The sequence below is a fragment of the Prunus avium genome, chromosome 1 (genome assembly GCF_965620075.1).
Source record: "Prunus avium chromosome 1, drPruAviu1.hap1.1, whole genome shotgun sequence".
In the NCBI taxonomy this organism is placed as follows: domain Eukaryota; kingdom Viridiplantae; phylum Streptophyta; class Magnoliopsida; order Rosales; family Rosaceae; genus Prunus; species Prunus avium.
In genome coordinates this window covers 56859959-56882116 of record NC_142284.1, presented here as the reverse complement: position 1 = coordinate 56882116, position 22158 = coordinate 56859959, and the positions used below count along the sequence as shown (strand labels likewise).

The 22158-nt window shown below is 36.7% G+C and overlaps 3 protein-coding genes across 10 annotated transcripts; 1 reads left to right on the top strand and 2 right to left on the bottom strand.

Annotated features, from left to right (window-relative positions):
- The first annotated feature begins 2092 nt into the window (after positions 1–2092).
- LOC110751970 (blue copper protein-like) lies at positions 2093–3528 on the top strand. Its single transcript, XM_021952547.2, has 2 exons — positions 2093–2337; positions 2914–3528. The coding sequence occupies exons 1-2, from the start codon at positions 2166–2168 to the stop codon at positions 3324–3326; spliced, it is 585 nt and encodes a 194-aa protein (XP_021808239.1). The 5' UTR covers positions 2093–2165; the 3' UTR covers positions 3327–3528.
- A 1725-nt stretch (positions 3529–5253) lies between these two features.
- LOC148298065 (uncharacterized) lies at positions 5254–6491 on the bottom strand. The gene has a single exon (XM_088252802.1). It carries the CDS (start codon positions 6224–6226, stop codon positions 5588–5590), a length of 639 nt encoding a protein of 212 aa, XP_088108928.1. The 5' UTR covers positions 6227–6491; the 3' UTR covers positions 5254–5587.
- A 1985-nt stretch (positions 6492–8476) lies between these two features.
- On the bottom strand, positions 8477–21427 carry ISA3 (isoamylase 3). 8 transcript variants are annotated; one of them, XM_088245606.1, is made up of 25 exons: positions 21078–21425; positions 20909–20978; positions 20594–20648; positions 20430–20503; positions 20010–20167; positions 18524–18659; positions 17747–17983; positions 17322–17426; positions 16526–16630; positions 16273–16407; positions 16120–16206; positions 15897–15954; positions 15385–15448; positions 15185–15284; positions 14145–14245; positions 13579–13630; positions 12908–12970; positions 12186–12275; positions 12029–12101; positions 11158–11237; positions 10718–10822; positions 10542–10640; positions 10381–10463; positions 9319–9427; positions 8477–9103 (listed from the first exon to the last, which is right to left on the bottom strand). In XM_088245606.1, the coding sequence occupies exons 5-25, from the start codon at positions 20150–20152 to the stop codon at positions 8993–8995; spliced, it is 2136 nt and encodes a 711-aa protein (XP_088101732.1). In that variant the 5' UTR covers positions 20153–20167; positions 20430–20503; positions 20594–20648; positions 20909–20978; positions 21078–21425; the 3' UTR covers positions 8477–8992. The 8 variants fall into 8 exon arrangements, with proteins under 8 accessions (XP_088101732.1, XP_088101726.1, XP_021808234.1 ...); XM_088245600.1 differs by having other exon boundaries at positions 20430–20498; XM_021952542.2 differs by lacking the exon at positions 20909–20978 and having other exon boundaries at positions 20430–20498; positions 21078–21426.
- Between the last annotated feature and the right edge of the window lie 731 nt (positions 21428–22158).

The window sequence follows — 22158 nt, the reverse complement described above, 5'->3', positions numbered from 1 at the left end:
CTATTGACGTTGAGATTTTACCAAAGAATTAGGTATCCATGAATGATGCCATTGAACTGAAGAGAATTTTCTGGATGTGTTTTGGAATTTGTCCACTTTACTCTATTTCTTACGCCATGCTGAAAGTATACTTGCAACGTGATTCTAGAAATAAATAAATAAATAAGTTTGGCTAAGGGCAACTGTTCTCCAGAACTGAGGTCTGAAGTTTGTAACAAAGAAAAGCAGATGACTCACTCTTTCTTCGAGTCTAAGATTTAAGAGTTTACGGATCTGTGTGGAATGATATGGATTTTAGAGTTTTAGATTTCGTCTTGTGGCTCGGCTTGAACTGGATTGAGGTTGAGTCCAAACCCGTCTTTATGAGTCTTAATCCTCTAAATAAGACTTGTAAGACATAATATGTTGAATTATTATCCAATTTAATAAATTTAATTTCGGCATTTATAAATTCACCAAACAGCAGACAAAAACTTGCATAATTTAATTAAAATATTCTAGTTTAGTCCCAACTACTAAAACATGGCAGGCCTTTGATTAGATCCTCTTGAACTTGCTAACCTTTTCCAGTGAGGAATGGAACTTGCCAGATCGAAAGTTGTGTGCCTGTCAAGGGCAGTTGTTGGAACCCAAAGGACCCCAACAACCCTTACCAAACCCAAAGTCATCAATTCAAAACCCAGATCCAAACTGATAGACTGCGAAGCCATGCCTCTGGAAAAGTATGGGGTGTGGTGAGACGGTCCCACAGGGTTCATTTGGGTCATGAGTCATGAAGAAACAGAAAATCATGCACATGACGACTTCTACTCAGTTGTTAGGTGACCCGTTTTGCTCATAGAATGTGACTTCCCATCTCCACACCCACTTTAAACTATCCAGGGGTCTCATTCTCACTTGAGAATTTATTTGTACTTGCACAGTTCTAGAAGAATTAAAAAGACAAAACATAAGTAAAGAACATTAATAAGGTCTACGTTCTTTTCATGTTAACTAAAATGTGGCATGTATGTATGTACAACTTCTTTTTCCTTTAAAAATGAAATTAATGTTTCACTTCTGTGTATCAAAAATTCTCTTTCTTTATCATCAATCGAACCACTCAACAAGTTTTCGTTCATCAAATATTATTTCGAAGCCTTCTCTAACAAAATAAAGGCCAAATGTCACCGAAGTAAATTTGCATTGGTAAAAATTAATGATCACTTTATTTTTCACTTATAAGGTCATATTACACTTCATGTCACCACTCAGCCGATAATTGCCTGAAAAAAAGCTTTTATAAGCCCGCCTAGTTGTAATTTCATTTGGTAACCTTTTTATTTGTAGTTTTCAGTTTGAGAGAAAAATATATCATGATATGAGAAGAATGAAATAAGGGAGAACGCATGAAATTGAACTAAAAAAAATGTCTTTAATGTTTTCTTTGTTGAAACTTTTGATGTAATTTTCAAACTTCACAAAAATTTTACAATTTAACTTTGGCTTGTGGCATTGTGATTGCATCCTCTCTCTACATGAATACAGGGACTCTACTTGAAGATTGAAAAGGGAAAAACAAAAGATTCAAAGATGGGTTAGATTTTCATGTTTACATTTGGTGACTAATTATGATGGTCATTGGATTCCCTTTGGCATCAATCTAAAGTCTAATTTTCTAACCTAAACAACAAAATGTAAGAGCAACCAACCAAAGATAGTGCTAAGATTATGAGGAAACAAAATCTCTTATAAGTATAATTTTGCTTCTTTCTTAATTCACAAGCCAACCCTTTTGATCATGTCTTTAATTTGGTCCACTTTGTGCTTAAACAATGGTTTGAAAGACAGAACACTATCATAACTACCTACATGATAGCCTTATTTATCATATTTCTTACTTTTGAAGCTTAATTTATTAGGAGAGATTAAAAATTCAAAAAGAAGGAAAAGAGAAAAAAGGTCACATTATCACAAGCATATTAGGTATGAAGTCTAACCGAAGTCATCCGTATGCAATGAGTTTCTTGAGAGAAGTTTTGCATTTCAATGGAATTAAGTGGACCAAACTCTACTTACTCCAACCCCTTCATGCCATTATATAAGGCAATTCCAACTCTATAGTTTTATTATCACAAAAGGCTTCTTCTTCTCTCTCTATCTCTCATAGTTGCTAGCTCATCAAAATGGCAGGCACATGGGCTGCAATTGTGGGCATGTTCCTTGTACTTTCCATGGTCATGATGCCAAGCTGCTTAGCCACTGTCTACACTGTTGGAGACTCCTCTGGCTGGACTAGTGGTGTTGATTATAGCACTTGGACTAGTGGCAAGACCTTTGCAGTTGGTGATAGCCTAGGTAAATCCTAATTATCTTTTAATTATTTTCTTCCATGTATTGTAGATGCACATTTAACAAAAATAAAATAGAATAATTGTCATGTGTACATGCTTCATCAACAACACATATGTTGGTGTTGCCAGATTGTGAATCTAGATCACTGATTAAATGAATTCTTGTTAGACAACACATATGTTGGTGTTGCCAGATTGTGGATCTATATCACTAATTAAATGAATTTTTGTTAGACAACACATATGTTGGTGTTGCCAGATTGTGAATCTAGATCACTGATTAAGTGAATTCTTGTTAGACGGTCAATTTAGTCTATTCATTAGGTGAGCTCTTGTTTCAATGTATATGTTGTTAGATTGTCACTTTTGACAATTAATCAAGTGAATTCTTGTTTTTATTTGTGCTGTGAGAATTAAAAATGGTCAATGTAACTTATTGATTATGTGAATTCTTGTTTCGATCGATGTGTACAATCTAGTAACACAACATGTCACATATCCGGAAAAACAGAATTACCTGGCTACTTCGATTTATATTTTGGACTCGCATCTAATTTCCCAAATTCTCTTTACATGGTAGCGTTCAACTATGGAAGTGGGCACACAGTGGATGAAGTGAGTGGAAGTGACTACAAGACATGCACAGTGGGCAATTCAATCACAAGTGATAGCAGTGGAGCCACCACCATCCCTCTCAAGGCTGCTGGGACTCGTTACTTCATTTGTGCTGTGGTTGGGCATTGTGGGATGGGGATGAAGCTTTCTGTGAATGTAGTAGGGTCAGGATCAACAGCAGCACCATCTACCAAGGGTTCACCCTCACCGGCTACTTCCGGCAGTAACTCTACAGTTACCAGCCCTGCAGTTACCAGCCCTGCAGTTACCACACCCTCATCAACAGGCGTAGACAACAGTCTATCTACCTCTCCGGTTGTGGCTTTGTGGAGCATTTGTGTTACTTGGGTTGCTATTTGTGTGTTGGTTCTTTCATAAGTTTGGCAGGCTGGTGATTGCTCTAAATATTGCCAGGATAGAGGCAGTGCTATTTTCTCCCTGTTTTATTAGCGGTGATTTGAGTTTCTTATGTTATAATTATTTTTTCCAATTTTAAAAAGACCAAAAAAAAATTAGGGTTCATAATATATATATATATGTAGCCTGATTGATGTTAATAATATGCACTTTGCATTTGAAATTACTGTGGGTCGATTAAATTAGTTTGTACTTTGCATGAGGGTATAAGAGAAAAAGAAAAGAAAAATAACAAAAGATTGAGTACAGAAAAATAGGCTGAATGGATCGATTCTTCACAAATAAGCCGTTCTTTTTGTCCCTCATGTATTGTTTTGGGCAGTAGTCTTCTTTTTTTCTTTTTATTTGTTTCGTCGTGATTATTTCAGGCCGCGAATCTTTTTAAAATCACACTCTGGTTCTTGGCTTTCACGTTGGATTTTGGATGTTTTCATCATCTCCATTGTATACTCTTATGGTGTTTTAATAAAGCATCTTTTCCAATAATAAAAAAACTCTATTTCCTAGTCTAAACCGTTTTGAAGAAGAAGAAAAAAAAATCAGTAACTTGCCCCTAAAAACCTGTCTATTAGGAATGGGGATGGAGTTTTTTCACACTGTCAAAGTGTCATGGGAGTTGTCTGCAAATCGAGGCCTTTCTTCATTGGACCAGACATTATTGGCCCAATTTAGGATAACATTCCAATTACCACCAAGCTTTCGTACCCAACACAACATCCTCAAGTGTTTTTCACTAACATTAACAATCATCATATTAGGTGCCGGCTGTCATATTAGGAAAGCTAACACGACCCAAGTGGGCCGGACCCAATTGTAACTCACCAAGCTCGAGCTAAAGCCCAATGGACCCATAGACCCAATTGAGATTTTCTTTTTCTGGTTTGAACCCAATTGGGATTAATTAAGTCTCTTACTTTCACATCTCAAATCGGTGGAAGACACCTACCTCCATCTTTTCGCTGGACAAGGTTTTCGTTGGTCTGATGGTGGTCCCCCAAACTGAGAGTTTGGGATGTGGACGGAAGTTGGATGGAACTGATGTTTCAGTGCCAAAGGAAAAAGCCGGATCTTTATCCCTTTCGCTTTTGTAGCTCAATCTTGTGTTTTCCTGTCCTCTCCAAATTGTACGTGGGTCCAGTTGTCTTGTTATTTCACCCATTGCCTTTTTTTCTTGTTTCTGTTTTTCTTGAGCTGATTTTTCTTTTGTTCTGGTACAACACCTGTTGTCCTTTTTCACCCATCAATGAATCTTTGAGGATTTTTTTCTTTTGACCAAAAAAGAAGAAATAAATTCTTTGTGCTGTTTATGTTGTGTGTCTAAATAGCATTACTCAAAACAAAAACCCCATTGTGGTTTGCTTTCCAGAATTTGGTGGAAATTTTTATGGCATGGGTCTAAATTTAAGCAACAAAATTAGGATCAAACCCGCAATTAAGATCCTAAGAATGAGGAAGAACATGTTTTGTCCATGTAATTTGCTAGGGTTACAAATTTTTCCTATAACTAAAAACATGCAACGTATCAAAACCCTAAATAAATAAATAAATAAAAATTTAAATTTCATAGAATTTGAACAAGAATTTGGCTTAATTGAGCGTTTAAAACTAAATGAACCAAATAAAAAACCCTAGCAAACTACAAGTATCTTTTGTTTGCAAATTTTTTTTGACAAACACTACTTTCTCTTTCTACTTTTTAAAAAGCTCTATGTCGCAAAGCACTTGGGTTGGGTGGGTCTACGAAGCTTTGCTCTACTTTTGGTTCACCAAACGACAAAACCAAACCAATGCCAGAAAAATAATAATTAACGAGTCAACGCTGTTTGACTCCAGGTGTCCGTAATCAAATGAATAAAAACAAGAATCATTAATTGAAAACATTAAAAAGTCACGAACTGTAATTAAATATATATGATTAGAATCAGATCATAACAAAAGAATTTGATCCATAATCATCATCATCAACAACAATCATGACAATGATAGTAATTAATAATTAATAATAATGATTAATAAGGCCGATCACATCACAATCAGCCGTTAGATCCACCATCCCATCCAATCAACACCGTCCAATATCACCAATGAAACCATCATCCTCGAATCAAAAACCAAAAATAGTAAAATTAGATAAATTTCTTTTTCTACCCGCTAATATAAACGAAGCTCAAGATCCGCCCGCCGCAACTCTCTCCCGGTTACGTGAAAAAAGGCCTTTCTCTCTAGACCAAAAACGACGTCGCAATGACGGCCGCGGCCACATATCCGGCAGCGTAGACTCTGTTCATGACTGCTCCAGAGGGCGATGCCGGGGCCTCAGCCGGAGTGGTAGCCGCGCCGGCCGGGGCGGTGGCGTCGGTGGTGGTCGGACTGGAAGCCGATGTCGAGGAAGTGGGTGGTGCCGGGGGAGAGCCTCCGGATGGAGAGTCGGAGGATGGGGCGGAGGTCGAGGTGGTGGGGGCGGAGGAGGAGGTGGTGGGGGCGGAGGATGAGGTGGTTGGAGAGGAGGAAGGAGAGGAGGCCTTAGGCGCCTGGGTGGAAGCCGAGGGAGTGGCGGCGGGGGTGGCGGTTGGGGTCTTGGCAGCTGGGGGTGGGGTGGAGGTTGGTGGGGTGGCGGTTGGGGACTTGGCGGTTGGTGACTGGGCGTTGGCAGAGGTTGGTGGTTGGGTAGTAGAGGAGGTTGGGGTGGCCGAGGGAGCCTGAGCCTGAGCCTGGTTCTTAGCTGGGGTTGGAGCCTGAGCCTGGTTCTTAGCTGGGGTTGGAGCCTGAGCCTGGTTCTGCGGCTGCTGCTGAGCCAGAGCCGAGCCGGCGACGAGAGCCAGGACCATGAACAAGACGAAAGCAGAGCGAGCCATGGCCATTGTGAAGCTGGTGAGAAGGAGAGAGAGAGAGATAGAGAGAGAGAGAGAGAGAGGAGGGTTTGGGATTTGGACAAAGACGGGTTGAAAGGGAAAGAGAGGAGTAGGAGTATATATAGGGAGGGTTTGGTTTGGGGTTTGTGGTTAGTCGGTTGACGGTGTAAGCGCCACCGTACATGTGTAACGAAAAACGGGCTTCTGCCCAAATTATGGGGGAGCTCAAATCCCAGCCGTCCACATTCAGGAATTTTTAGAAAACCGTTTGTTAAAAATGGCGATGCCAATCCCAAATCATTATGTAACTATGTTTTTCACCTTACTTTTATTAGCTGAAAATGGCGATACAATTTCCTTTTCTTTTCTTTTTTAGGCTTCCTTCAACTTCTTAATTAATTTTTGGAGGAGCATTATTTCCGCTCTTTAAAGTGTTCGCCATCCAAGAGAGTTTTTTTGGTTCTTTGTCTTTGGTTTTTTTTTTGGGCAAAAAGAGTTTTATGGTTGAGAGATTAAAAAGAAAGAGGAGGAATAATTCGTATGAGGATTAAGTAATGTCAAACCTTGGTAACTTTATATGGACTTTGGACCAAACTATGCATGAGACATAGCGTAAACACTCAACTCAAAACCCTTATCTAATTAATTACAATCAAATTAAGATCAATTAAAGAATAAAAACAACTTAAGTATTTATGTTAATCATGTTTTACCAAATTGTAGGTCTATAAAATGGGACGGCCCGGGCAAACCAAAGCAAAGTCTTGTAAACCCTAGTTAATTTCCTTCTATGGTCGTCGTCTCATAAAGTTCACAATTTGTATAAATATGGTTTCATTTCAACGTATGCCATTATGCATGATATGATAATGTCGCGAGGCAACTAACAATAATGCAACCAAACTGCTTTGTTTGGGTTTTGAGTACGTGGCCACCATCCTCGTACATGTTCCATTAGATTCCCAATTAGAAAGGTTTGATGGTTTCCGGCATCCACGTATCACACTAATTAACAACTAAAGCAACATTCCGATTTGGAAAATGAAACGCCCCCAATGTCCCATCAGTTCATAAAAAGGTAGAGAATGATAAAATATTCAAAATACCGTAAAATACCCTTAGTTAATGCAAACATTTTGAATTGAAATTATTAACTATTTAAGCTTAGCAAGCAACTAATATTTACATCGGCGCATCAAAAGGTAGTAGTATATATGAAGAATCATTCTTAGCCAAAGAAGAAGAGCCACTCATCGAAAATAAGCTTGTCTGGCAACAACATAATTTGGAGCTGTAGCCCATGTCAATCTGTCATATGACGCTTTTAAAACGTAGAAAAAGGCTTTGGTGACCTTTTTTTCTATAAAAAACAAAAAGTATAGAACCCTAGTAGCTGCTTTAGCTACATGAAAAGAAGTTCATGGAAGTAGGGTTTGATATATTTTTTTTAATTAATTATTTTTTTTGGGTATAAGGTAAGTAGGGGACCAAAGGAGGCACATCATCGTCAAAAAGCTTAGTTGGCATGTCACAATGTGGACCCAAATTTGTGTACTTTTTTGAGATTTTCGTGAAAGATCAAATATTTTACTAAGGCAGGAGAGCAGGACTGAAGACTCATCTTTACGAGCCTTACACGTCAATGTAAGTTTTACGGACTAATTTGATCAATGGTGCAAATGGGAAACTTACAAACCTTTGGCTTTGCCTCTCTCTCTCTCTCTCTCTCTCTCTCTCTCTCTCTCTCTCTCTCTCTCTCTCATATTATGTAATACACGTGATGAGAGCTGTAAACAGAGTGTATATTCTATATCTCTCTTATGAAACACGGTATATATTCTTCATCGAAAAAAAAAGAAATTACACGTTATAAGAGCGATTAACACATAAAATGCCGAGTGTATGTATCTGTAGACTGTAACAAAGAAGTTTCCGTTATGGTGATATGGTCACCTTGTCATCATAATCTGAGAGTGAGTGAATTCTTGGCTCTGAATATAAGCAGACAATTCTCTCTCTTCAGTGTTCTTGATGAAGATGGCTTGTCTAATTGTCTGGTACTTTATCCACCAATATCACCATGCATATCAATTACAATCATGAAAAAGGAGAAGCAGTAAAATACCTCCACCATTATTTCTTATCTGAAACCAACGTGGAAGACCAAACTTATATCACATATATGAACCCAAAATAATAATAATGCTTAAAAAAAACAAAAAAATTTCATTTTTTGTCAGCAACAGTTAAGCAGGGAGGTGCAATAATAAAAAGATGCTTTTATTCCAATACTTTGATAATTAGAGTAATCTACATATACACCAAAATAAATTCGAAAAAGTTTCGGATAATGAGTTACAAGTACTTCATTTTGTTCATATTTAGTTTCACTATGAACCTCATTTATTTCTAGTAAGTCACTATCATCATGTAATCTGTCATATCAGACTACAACTTAAGAAATATTATGATCCCTTTAGCATGTTTGTTAAGCATAGGGGCTCTCTGCAATTATTGAAGTAATTACATGCTTTCATAGCTCCCTGCATATACATGGTTGAGGCTGGCTGTTCTTATTGGTGGGGAATCATGGTGATCTACTCTAAATTCAAAACTACTTTACTAGTCCCATTGACATGAACATGCATTTGTACAGCTCAAGGACTTCAAAAATATAAATATAAATCTTGTTTTAGTTTGAAACCAGCCGGATCTTTCAGTCATCTTCCAGATAATCCAAGCCATCTGAAAAAAGCAGCTTCTGAAGTTATGTCATCATTTTGCTTCAAGAAGAATTGAGGAGTAGGGGGCCATGTTATATGTGCTTTTGATGCCTGGGACGCCATCAAGCACGAAGTCATTGGGAGACTCAAGATTAGTGTCCACCTGCAATTCAACAAGGCTTGTTGTTAGTGGAGTTGTTTGGAAATGGGTAACAATGATGGAGTTGAAGAAATGAACAGATATGCTCCATTCAATTGAACGGAAATGCCAATCTATAGTGATTTTTAAAAGCTCTACATTGCAAACTATGCAGGTTATCAGTGAACAAAATCTAGCAAACAAGGGATTATGTACTATAGAAGTGGGAAAGAACTAACCACACGAAACCATCTCCTCTTTACTGGTGCTGCGGGTATTGGAACTTTAATAAAATAGTCATGAGCATTGAATGCCATATAGACGTCTCCTCCATTATTGTCATGAAACCTGCAAAACAAATATTTCAGCAGACGTATTTTAGATCCGTTTCACATGTTCAAATTCAAAACCTTGCAGTTCAGGTCCATGTTTCTAATCGATCCAACTTTTTTTAGTATCGTTGAGTCAATTTGTATCCTCTTCTCTTACTGCATCTCCAAAGATTTATCATAATATATATATTTTTTTTGCCAGTCAACTTCTGTGAACAAAATCATACAGATTTTGATCTAATTAAATTAGCATGAAAGTGATCCATCCCAGTGAGATTCTGGATCAACAAGGAAGCCTAAGAACATAAGGACTGACAATCGATAATCTAATATAATAATAGGCTACTCCAATTAAACCATAGCTAATTTCATGTATCCCCTCAGTTCCAATCAAGGTGGTCTTCAACACCATCTTATGGCAGGACACTTGTTGAAACCTGCTCATAATTGTTGTATGGAACTAATCCAGGGAAAAGCAAAAGTAGCATCTCACTGCCTTAAGGACATTATAAAAAGCCTTTATCCAAAGGAAGAAAGAAAAGAAAAATAAAAAGAAATTGTAACAACAAAAGCTAAAAACACGAAATGTTATGCAGCTGTCATGTAAAAACGCCCAACACTGTGTTGTTGGCAGAAAGGGGAAAAGGATCAGATGCTTTTCTATGTGGTAAGTACCCATGCTCAGACAAACATGTATGATCATGAAAAGGAACAGCCATACAAGTCCAAACCATATCAGTAACCAATGGCCATCTAAGTAAAGCATGGACTACTTAAAGCAAGCATGATCACTTGCTAAATTACTCAAGAATTTGTTTTTGTAATTCAATGAGCAAGATCATGATGTCGAGGCCACTGAACACTAAAAATACTGTCGCAGCCCCCACTTGCAATATCTTGAAAGAAAATTCAGATTTATGGTATCTCAAATATCTATATTATACTAAGAAGATAGGTGTAATTCCTTACGTAAATGCAAGGAATTTGCTTTCAAAATTGTGCCAGTTGTCTTCATGCCATGTCACGTCATTCTGCACAAGTGTCCAATGAGTCTTAGAAGAAGTGGATGCTTAAAGTTAAATTTAAAGCATGAAAGAAGTGGAAATAGGACAAAGGCAAAAGGAGATTACTTTCTCAAGAAATGTATCACGACCAAATACACGACGTGTTCGTCGAAATTTTATCACCTCTTTGAAAAACCTGAAGTGATTGCTGTTGCGTGCCTCCAACTGCCAGGACAAAAGATTATTCCATGCTAGTCATCTAGATTAAAGCTGAATGAAAGCCATAACAAAAAGTAATTTACCAGTCCCCACTGGAAATGGTTAATAGCGGTATCATGTCCATAGCTGTTGTTATTTCCATTTCGACTATGCCCATATTCATCCCCCATCAGCATCATTGGTGTCCCCTGGTTATATATACATTCAAAAAAATTCATCAGCACTAAATGTTCACTAGTGTTATATTACAAGTGAAGTCTTTTGGGGATATCAAATGCAGTCAGAATTCCAAAAGTAATGTTCTAGCAAGAGTACTTATCAGACAGAAGGGTCAAAAACTATTTACTGTCAGTCAACACAAAGAAAGAAGACTCATGGATAATCTCAAGTAAAACCTGAACTTTGAAACCATATATCTGAACTCAACAAGTTCAATATAATTTCTTAACTATAATAGCTCACATGAAAAGTATGCATGGATATGATGATATGACACATGAAATTAAATTTTTAATGAGTGTACCTGAGATATCATTAATGCCAAATGAAAATTTTTCATTTGTCGGGAGCGTATAGCTTTAACAGTAGAATCATCAGTTTCTCCTGTCGAATAAGTGTAGATAAGATCAAATGGCAGGGAGAGAGAGAGAGAGAGAGAGAGAGCATATGGCAGATTTTTCTTTACTTAAGCTGTACCCATTCATATCCTACATGGCAAATTGTGCTAAAGAACTGTCCATGTCCCATCTGCAGGAGTAAGTTTGTCTCCACTTGAACAATAAATGCACAACACTTGATATTGCACTTGCACCATCTTTTGTTTGCTGTGGTTTTACATAAATATACATAAACATGGAAAGTTCATCACTACTTGATACTATCACTGTAGTTCGTATAAATTTTATTTCATTTCCGAGTTATGACACTAAAACTTACACTACCTAGGAATTCAGGAAGTTAGCGAAGATGACAAACAACAGCAGATCTAGGGCTTTGATAGACCAAAGAGATAGCACACAGACTTTTTGTCAGATGTAGAACCAGCACTACAAGTCTTTGCAGATAGAAATAGAAAGACACTAACAGTTTTGTGCATTTACTTGATTTTCACAACTTGATACACCATATTAGTCAAGATGACAAAGTGGAGAACAGTATGATGTAACAGACTAAGAGATAACACATAAGTTATTCAGTAAGGAGTCAAGATGACAAAGTGGAGAACAGTATGATGTAACAGACTAAGAGATAACACATAAGTTATTCAGTAAGGATCCTTGATAGCATGTCTGAAAGAACTGTTATCTCATGCAATACAGTGCTTGTAATTTGTACATTAAAGCTAGAATTATTACAAAATATATCAAGGAGCAAGCATCAAAGTTTAGCCCTACCTTCGTAACCACAATTCCAGCTCAAATTATCATTACTTCCATCATTTCCTCCTTCTCCATTAGCATCGTTGTGCTACAAAACCAACAATCAAGGGAAAGACTGCATGACACAGGCTTCAATAAATGACAAACTGATGGCTTAAAAATGTTAAAGTACCTTGAAATTGTATGAAACAAGATCATATAGTGTGAACCCATCATGCGCGATAACAAAATTAACACTGTGATAAGGCTTGCGCTTATTCACCTGTGGAGTGAGTGAAAATTATGAGAGCATGAAACTAGAGCTTCCATTGAATGTAGCAGCAGCACAGATTACTAAGAACAACAAATTGTATTTACCAAAAAAGAGGTAAAACACTGATACAGACTTTCAGCCAAACATATTGCTAATAATAAAGAATAAGATGGAAGCTAGATGTTTGTTACCGGATAATAGTACATTCAAGAGAAGCCAAAAATATTTCACAGATTTTGATCAGGACCAAGTAAAATAATTCAAGATCCAGATTATGATATTGACAGGTACCATCATAAGACATGAGGGTTTTGGGTTACTGTACAAACAAGAAAGATGCAGGGCTACCTAAACATGAAATATAAGGCATTCGATCCTTTTGATTGTAATTGGGTTATTCCAGTCGAACTTGAGCAATAAGTTCTCAAACCAAGTAAACCATCTCCAAGTTCAACTTAGTTTATTTTCTAAGCTGGGAGTATTAACCCAGTTGGAAATAAAAATATGTACAATGAGGCCTGCTTAACAAGTTTGCATGGCGGACATCAATAATACCAAATTGATAGTCAAAAAACACGGAAATGGGATTAAATGGTCAATAGTCACGATACAGCCATATTAATGAAAAAACTAATGCTTACTTTGAAAAGATCAGCAGATCCAGAAACACGAGTTGCAAAACTTCCTTTCATACCAGAGTCGCCCTGTATAAAGAAAATTTAACCAAAGATCTGAAAAACAGGAATACATATTTATATATATTATATAGACGTACATATACGTATATCTGTGTGCATTTATGGAATTTAAAATCTAAATGTGCTTTAGTTCCGCTAAACCACACAATTAGAATCAAGAAAGTGGAACTGAGAAGGTTGAAATAATAACAATAATAAAAAGGTTAAGATCATGCCAGGAAAAAGAGGCACGCTATAAATGCAATGCTCAAAGAAAGTTGATATTAGTCAAGACTCGAGAGAAAGAATCAACTAACAACCTCGTCTTATTGAAATATCAAGACACTGAATAGAATTTTATCTTACCGAAATTCATCCAATTGCATCAGTTTATAACAAAGCTTCAAACAATATCCATTGACCTAATTAACTGAAAACCTATTCACATTTATGCACACCCTTCATCATCAAATTCAGCCCTTTTTTGGATACAGAGGAGATTCCTGTGAACCATAGTCTATACACAGACTTCAATGTTTGCTTTTACATCGGTTCTTTTACTTTGCATTAAGGTTAACAGTGTGAATAAGTTATAGACCCATCTAAGCAATACAATTATCATCTCATGGAAATACCTTTATAAATCTCCTTAAGTCATCACGGTATTTCCCATTCCATTCTGCCCACCTGCATTTAAAGGAATCTCATAAGTAATGGAGTTGAACAATCCAAACTTCCACAGGAGCAAGCCTTCCAATGTTACTTGATTACATGTCATCTTTTAACTACTCCATTACTTAGAATCCTAGTTTATTTATAAAATCAGTCAGATAAAAAACAAGAACTTTATTTATAGAATCATATGCTCCCATCCAGTTTTACAGACTTGTTAAGTGATGCAACGAGTATCCTTATTTTCTTTTAATTATATTAGATTGTCATATTGTTCAATAAGAATCATCCTTTTGATGGAGATGATGAATTATAACTCTTTCCTGACAAGTCAGATAATTCCCAAAAGAGACAGGAAGACAAAAAGCACAAAATCAGAGGTTAAGTCTAAAAGAGGCTAGAATAGCGGCATGTCCCCTTTTCTTTTAGAAGGGAAATAACTTTTATTAACGATAAATATCATTCAATAACAGGCTAACAGTCTCTCCCATATCACTACGATGAAATGTAAACTTGTAGCATAGATTACCTGTCCCAATTTGGAAATCTTCCAACGAGATAAAGGCCCCCACAGTCCCAAGGTTCGGAAATAATTTTACATCTTGATAGGATGGAATCTTTTGCAATAGCCTGGTCCAACAAAGAACACTAAGTCAATCCTCACACAACTGAACTTCTAGAATCTTTACGCGAGAACATAATTCACAACTCACAGGTAATGCATCATATCAATGACCATTGACCACAAACTTGTAAGTGTATGAGTAACAACGGATATCTTTAGAAATTCATAATAACCAAGATCTTGATTTTGCAATTAGATACATAGAGAGAATGTATGCACACTACGCTAGATAAATCAAACTACTGTCAACCATCCAAACAAAAACATTAATGACTTACCCTCTAAGAAGCACGGACACAGATACGGATACGGCGATACGATACGACACGGGGATATGGTAAATTTCCAAAAACTAGGATACGATACGTCATGGATACGGTTATTAAAAATATATATTAATAAATATATATAACTTAAAACAAAATTTTAAATAAATAAAAAATTATAAATTATAAATATAGTGTAGCATTTTGGGCTCTTTACTGATTCTTTATATTTTTAGGCATGTATAGCTTTTTTCACCCACCCAAAGCCCATTTTAATCCTATTGCTTAAGACCCAAACCCATAAACAGATCTATGAAAAATATATATATTACAAATCCTGTATTAGCAAACGACGTCGTCACTTGAGACAATAGAAATTAGGTCAGTCGACATCTTCTTCTTCCTCGTGCGCACCGCTCTCTCTCTCTCTCTCTCTCTCTCTCTCTCTCTCCCTCTTCACACTCAGCGCCCAGCCCCTCAACGGCAAACTTCGCCCGGAGGAACGTGTCCGAAAAGTCAGATACTCGTGTCTGGAATGTCAGATACGCGTATCCGTTAGTCAACTAACGTATCCGTTGACTGCGATACGTATCCAATGCGTATCGGACTATCGTATCCAAACAAGTATCCGATACGGGATACGCCACTAAATTGGCGTATCCATGCTTCTTAGCTTACCCTAATAACTGGTGGTGCACTAAGCGGACTTCCATCCGCTCCTCGACAAAGAACACTGGCAAGGTCAAATCTAAATCCATCCACATGATATTCAGTGACCCTGAAAATGGTAACAAAAGAGGAAGTATGAAGCTTGATATGAACTATCTATTCATCACTTAAATTAACAAATAAAGACAATGTATGAATCGTGTCCTTACCAGTGTCTTAAGCTATCCATTATGAGCTCCATGACAACAGGATGGTTACAGTTTAATGTGTTCCCTGAAAACCAGCAGAAAAAACCTTAGACCTTCATATGCTAACAATAATAGTTTTAACCTTCATTTTAGAGAAAAACCAATCCTGTTTTGCTTCCAGAATCCAGCAGTAAAGTCCAAAAAGTTTGTTCTCTATTAAGTTTCATTTATAGTAAAATACATATACCTTCCCTTCTTCATTGACATATCCATTTTCATATCATATAAGAAATAAACATACCAGTACAGCTTATATAACCATCCCATAAACTTTTCCTCACTTCATGCAAAATAAACATACCAGCAATAAAAGACGAAACATACTTCATTTGTAAGAAATGGATGGAAAGCACCATCAGCATTTTCATACAAGATAGACAATTGATAGAAGGGAGTAGGAAATTCACTTAATATATATCTTTAGAAGAAGAGATAAGGGGTGAGAAGACAGTCAGGAAAGACGATTGAATTACCACAACCAGAGAAGTTCAGTAATTGGCCATTGTTGTTTAGGTCCAGCATGTAATAAACCTGTAGATGCAGGATGCGTCATTTATAAAGAAAAATCTAATATTTATTCATACAAAATTTTATTTTGAAAAATAAAATCCCAGTGTTTTAAAGAAGTTGTAATTAAATAAAAGATTTAAAGCCATACTAAACTCTGCCCTAAAAAGCACAATAATTAAGCATCACCTTATTATCTATGCCACGAAATGAAGTGGTATAAGGGTTGGCGTCATCAGCTTCATTAGTATGATTATAGACAACATCCAAAATGACCTGTACAATAAAGAATATGGTTTCAAAACTGCAATAACAGGAACCTTGTAAAAAGATGTAATTTACCTCTATCCCAGCACCATGCAAGGCTTTAACCATTTGTTTAAATTCCTGGGAAGCTTTAAGGGGTCCTCCACCATCACTTGCATAGCGGCTCATAGGAGCAAAGAAATTTATTGTTGAGTAGCCCCATGTATTTATCTTCAGAGACATTGGTAAATTAGATCACTCGGCTTTTTCAGAGCTCAATCGAAATAATTACTGTTACGTGTTTTATATAAACATTTCAGTTGAAAACAGGAGCAATTGGTTTAGTTACCATGTGATCTCTAGGATTTGGTCGCCTCTGAAACTCAAACTCATCAAATTCAAAGACAGGCAGCAACTCCACTGCATTTATGCCAAGCTCTTGAAGGTGTGGAATCTTAGAATTAAAATGGAGGGAAAAACGTCAGAGAAGTCCATCATATCAAAACAATTAAATAGCTATTATTCTATTCAAAGAATGTTAAATGATTGTCATTATTCATGATTTGTCTTCAACTTGCCACACATCATTTCATGTGAGAAAGCACTAGATGCATTCACATTGTAAATTATTTCTTTCAGAACATTAGAGTCCAAGCCCCCTTAGACCATTTCATCTGAAGGGATAGAAGTTCACTAGTCTTGTCTCATGGAAACTGTGTCCAGCCAGAACAATTTAGCAAGAAACTAAATTTTTATTGCCTGCACCTATGGGTAATTGGGCATCACTTCAATCAACTATAATATTTAAACCAAATCCTAAGTTTTTGATGATTAAAAGAGCAGTTACCCTAATGATTAAACAAGCAGTTATGAGGTAGTAAATAAAAACCTAAGAAATCCATATATGTGTTTCCAGAGGTAGCTCCCTACCATCAACCGGTTCTAGTTTTCTGACAATTCTGAAGTGTTGCTTGAAAATAAAATAAAAACAATTGAAATTGCTAGAAACACATCCAAAATTGTTATAAAACCAAGATAAAGAAGAATAGAGTTGAAGGGAGTATTCAGATAATTGACCAAAAATATTGGACTTTTGTATCAGCAGATGCTATATTGTCATTCATCTTGCTAGAATCTACTATTACCTTCTCAATGACACCAAGGTAGCTACCACGAATATCTGGATCCAGACCACTGGATTCAGAGGCCGTAAATGCACGAACGTTCATTTCATATATAACAAGATCCTTCTGAAAAATGCAGCAGGAAACATACAGGTTAAGATGTAACAAGATAAAGCATCAAATTTTTATTTGGCCCAAAAAAACAAAGGAAAATAATTTTAAAAACGAGAATTAACTCCTATCACCCATGAGTACATGGACGCATATGGTAAAAATAACACAATATATTTATATATTCAGTTATGAGTTTTCGTATCAACCATAAGATGTGATGTCGAAGAGAGAGAGAGAGAGAGAGAGAGAATTCCAATCTGATTGAACAAATGTGTCAAGACAACAATTTATCCTATTTACTGCATGACAAACATATATAGAAACTTATTTACCTCAGGTATATTTGGGAGCTTGTAGTTGTCTCCCCAAGCAAAAGGCAAGCTATCGAAATCATAAGTTCCAAGAAACTTAGAAAACTTTTTGCTGCTATCTCCAAAAAACCGGCGGCCATCAACTAGCTTCGCGTACGGATCTATAAGCACAACTCTGCTGTCAAATCGATGCCCCTCATGCCAACCTCGTGGCCCATCCATACAATAACCATAGAGAACATTGCTCCGGGGCAAATCCTGTAAAGATATAATTTCATTATCATGAGTGATGACAACTACATCAGGAGATATATTGCCATTTTCAAAGAAGAGAGAGAGGGAGAGGGAGACAAAGAAAGATTTTGTCCCAGAAAGGAAAGTTCAGACATGCCGTCTTTTGATCATTGGTGAATGATAGGCAGCTAGGCTTTTGGCCTCTAAAGGATTTAGTTGTCCTCATTCAGTTTCTTTAACTTAATAATCTTGGGTTCTTATTTCTAGTAGTTTTAATTCAAAATTATGATGTGTTTTGAACCATGCAGGTTATTATGAAGGCTTGAGAATGTGACAGTACGGGAAGTAAAAGTCCATATGCAGGTCTGATTTAGCTTCAGCTCTTGGAGACCATCTCAAAGAAGGATTGAGCAATGATGACACGCACAAAGTTGCTAGCATGTAGAGTAAAAAGAGATCTTTAAACAAAAGACAGCACAATGAAAGGTAGTGATTTGAGCAACCTAAATAAATAAATAAAAAATTATAAATAAAAAATCAGTTACAACCCAAATCAAATATTACCTTGATACATATGTGCCAAATATCACCTGTCTTGTTTACATTACGATCCAAAGAGAACTCCATCATTCCACCATCCACCCTTCCAAGCCTTTCCTTGACAAAAATTATATTCATGAGAGCATGAGTCTGGGGAAAACTTCAAACAAAAAAAATGAAAAGATCACAAGAACAATAAACTTGAAAACCTTCACATCAATTAATTACAGGTATGAGAATTGACAAGTAGTATTTACAGCTAGTACTGAAGTATAGCTAGTACAACAAATTGAGCATTAGAAAGACAGACTTTCTTTTATATGAAACAAAACTTTATTAAAAATAAAGAAAGAGTGTCTACAAAAAGGGTGGAGATGATGTCCATCTAAAACGAAACTACAGTCTGAACTTAAACAAGAAACTAAATTGCACTCAGGTCAAAGCTCCCTCTAATCAAGACAAAGATGCCCAGGTGAAGTTTAAAAAAAACATGTTAGTTCCAAATAAAGGCAAACTTCATCCACCTTATTATCAATTGCACTATTTTTTTTCTTCACCAAACACCCACATTGTGACTGACTCCGAACTACACCGAACGATGATTGTCCTTTTGTTAGCCCCTATATTAAGTAATATTCCACCAACAAATTTCTAGGCCAAAGCCAGACCACTACAAATATGCATGAACCTAACCCAGATTTTCGTTGTGGACGAAGTTGATGGACAATGCACAAAAAAACAGTATACAATATATATAATGAAGAGCACTCTCCTCCTCTGCTTTACACAACACAACGTGGAGATACAGAAAGGGTCTTCATTTTTGGAGCAGGTCACAGACTCACAAGTAGCCACCAACCATGCAAGAATTGGCCCTTTGTTGAGTACACCAACCTTTCAAATCATCTTATATGACTCGAAAACTTGAGAAGAAGTATCTTCTACCATATAATGAAAAAAGGATTCACAGAAAATGTCCCAAAAGCATGAACAGACGAATATCTTGTATCAGACTGGCTCAGATTCAAGGAGAATTTGTCGTTTTGTGAAAAATCATCTGAAAATTTTTCAGAATCTCCATCACTCTAGTTCCTTCAAAAAGTTAATTTAAGAAATGTCTCAATGATTTGAACAGGAAGCAAGGGAAGAAATGGCTGCCTTATGAATCAGAGCTAAATCCATATAAATAAGGAGGGCAAAGATTGAAAAGATGATTCTGTACTTTTTTTTTCGTTTAAGAGAGATGATGATTCACAGTACCAAACACCTCCCAGTCCTATTTTAGCCCCAGTCCAAACCACAAATTTTGGAAACTGAGAGAGAGAAGAAATATCCAAAGATAAGTATTTTCAAGGGCGCCTAAAAAACCTTTCTCTACAATAGCATACCTGATCTATGACAAGAGAATATGCCCTGAATACATTTATACACACACACACACACACACACACATATATGACTGTCAACAATTGAATATTAACCAATTAACTAAATGGAAATACAGTGTCACCTCTCTGGAAGTGATAAGCAAAGTGTGACAGCAGTTGCATGCTGTGAAAATATAGCAAAATTAGTCCCACTGTCAACTTCTGATACACCCAGCGGAAAAGCTTGACCTGGAAAAGTTTTCCATGATGGACTAGTCTCTGACATTTGGGGGGCCTCGTCCTATAATCACAAATGGTGAACACATGAAAACGTTGAATGCTCCCATTCCGGTATGGTAAGAAAAAGGAGATTACGGAATAAATCATTGATCATTTTCTTGATCTGACATTTAGATGGAAACCACCACTGAATGGTAGAGGTCTTATGGCGTTTGTGAATGTAATTAATTATGTCTACAGTCTACTAATTTCTTACATAATCTGGAAGTTTCAGTCAGAAAATAAATAAGGTAAAACATATGATCCTACATGATAAGAATTACCTCAAGTACACGTTCTTGAGCACGCTGACCGTAAGCATTAGCTGTTCTATGATTGACACAATCCCGGGTCTAACCTATGCCAAAAGTACAACCATATAATCAATAAGAGTGAAAAACTAAAATATGAAGGTTGATTTCATTGCATTATAGAAAGATAAACGTGCCTTTCTGGCAATTCCTTGCTGATTGCTACCCGATACTTGTTTACTCAACTTCAATCTAATAAAACATTAACAAACAAATCAACAATAATCCAATTGGTTCTTCACAAATCAAAATAGCACCATAACATCAAACTAGTCATTCCAGCTTAGAAGACAACACTTTCACCATGTCCTATCATTTATTATCACTATACAGTATACTACTAAAATACGCAGAGTTTCACTGCTGCAAATACATTTTGGTAGAATTCCATGATATTTTTAAACTTGAAAATTGAAAGTACTCAAATTTATTAAGTTAAAACAAAAACCCACCAAAGTTTATTCCTTAAAACGGACTCCAAGAACTTAATAAGGAGCAGAAATGGAAATCCAAACCATTAAACTGAAAATTCAATCATGTGCATCATTAAGAACCTGTTAGACTACAATGAGAGGAAACAATACACAAAAAGAAGAAAACAGAGATGTAGAGAAAAATTACCCCATGTCAGGGACAGGAGAAGCTACAGTACATGAAGAGCCATTGTGCGATGAGAAGGGTGATGCAAAGAGAGGGAACTTAGCAACATGTGAATCGTACCAATGTGGGGTTCTAAGCATTTTGTGATCTTTATGGACTGATGATGATAAAAGTTCTGAAATTCTGAAAGAATATTGAACCCAAAGGGAATCGAATTCCAGAGAAAGATGGTGGCTTGAGAAGGTAAGAACCAAAAAGGGAGGACCTTTAAGCGTTTTTTCAGCTACATGGAATGGAAGCTGGAAGTGGAAGAGTGGAAAGTCTGGAAGCGAAAGTGAGAGTTTGTATTTTTACGCTTTCTGGTTAATGAGGAGTGTATGGGGATAAAGTACAACTACCAAGTGCGGCATAGAAGCGCGATGCCTTTTCACGTCTGCCACGTGAACGGATACGAGAGAGTTGGGTCAAGTTTGATGCTGCGCGGGACACGTGTTTCATAATCTTTAGTTAAGATATCACATCCCCCTCGTGGATCTGGTTCGATCGACGGCCCTGCCACTGTGATTTGATGGTCTTTCTTCTTAATATCTTCTTGTTTGTTTGTGCTGATTAGCTAGTTATGCGATTGAAAAGTACTTACCGACACCAAGGAATTCGGATTTGTGACATCTTTTCACGTTAAAAAGAGAATTATTGAACTGCTTAATGCTAGAAATGCCCAAACAAATCTCAAAAGTACGGATACCAAAAAGATGTCACCTTTCATTTATTCACATTTAGTCTCTCTGTTAACCTCATTTATGTCCAAGTAATACCCTATCGTTTCATTTGATGACTAAAATTAAAGAGCTTTCCCTCATGCGTAATGATGTAATCATTAAGCTAGAAAGGTTAGAATAAGCTAGAAAGGTTAGAATGAGGGGGTCCTTAATAGCCATCCAATCCAATGCAGAGTTATTATTGGACTATTGGATTAAACCCCTCATTGTAACCCCTCAACATAGCCCCTCGTTATACAAGCTCCCTCATCAAGCACTAAAACAGATTCTTTCGGATTTGCTAATCAACAATTGAAGCCTAACATATGATCATCCTCATCTTC

Coding starts and splice junctions, on each gene's coding strand:
- LOC110751970 (XM_021952547.2), top strand. CDS start 2,166: ATGGCAGGCACATGGGCTGCAATTGTGGGCATGTTCCTTGTACTTTCC. Junction 2,338..2,913: donor TGCAGTTGGTGATAGCCTAG/GTAAATCCTAAT, acceptor TTTACATGGTAG/CGTTCAACTATGGAAGTGGG.
- LOC148298065 (XM_088252802.1), bottom strand. CDS start 6,226: ATGGCCATGGCTCGCTCTGCTTTCGTCTTGTTCATGGTCCTGGCTCTC.
- ISA3 (XM_021952542.2), bottom strand. CDS start 21,196: ATGCTTAGAACCCCACATTGGTACGATTCACATGTTGCTAAGTTCCCT. Junction 18,660..20,009: donor TGCTTATCACTTCCAGAGAG/GTGACACTGTAT, acceptor TTTTGTTTGAAG/TTTTCCCCAGACTCATGCTC. Junction 15,955..16,119: donor TTCGTGGCATAGATAATAAG/GTGATGCTTAAT, acceptor CTGCATCTACAG/GTTTATTACATGCTGGACCT.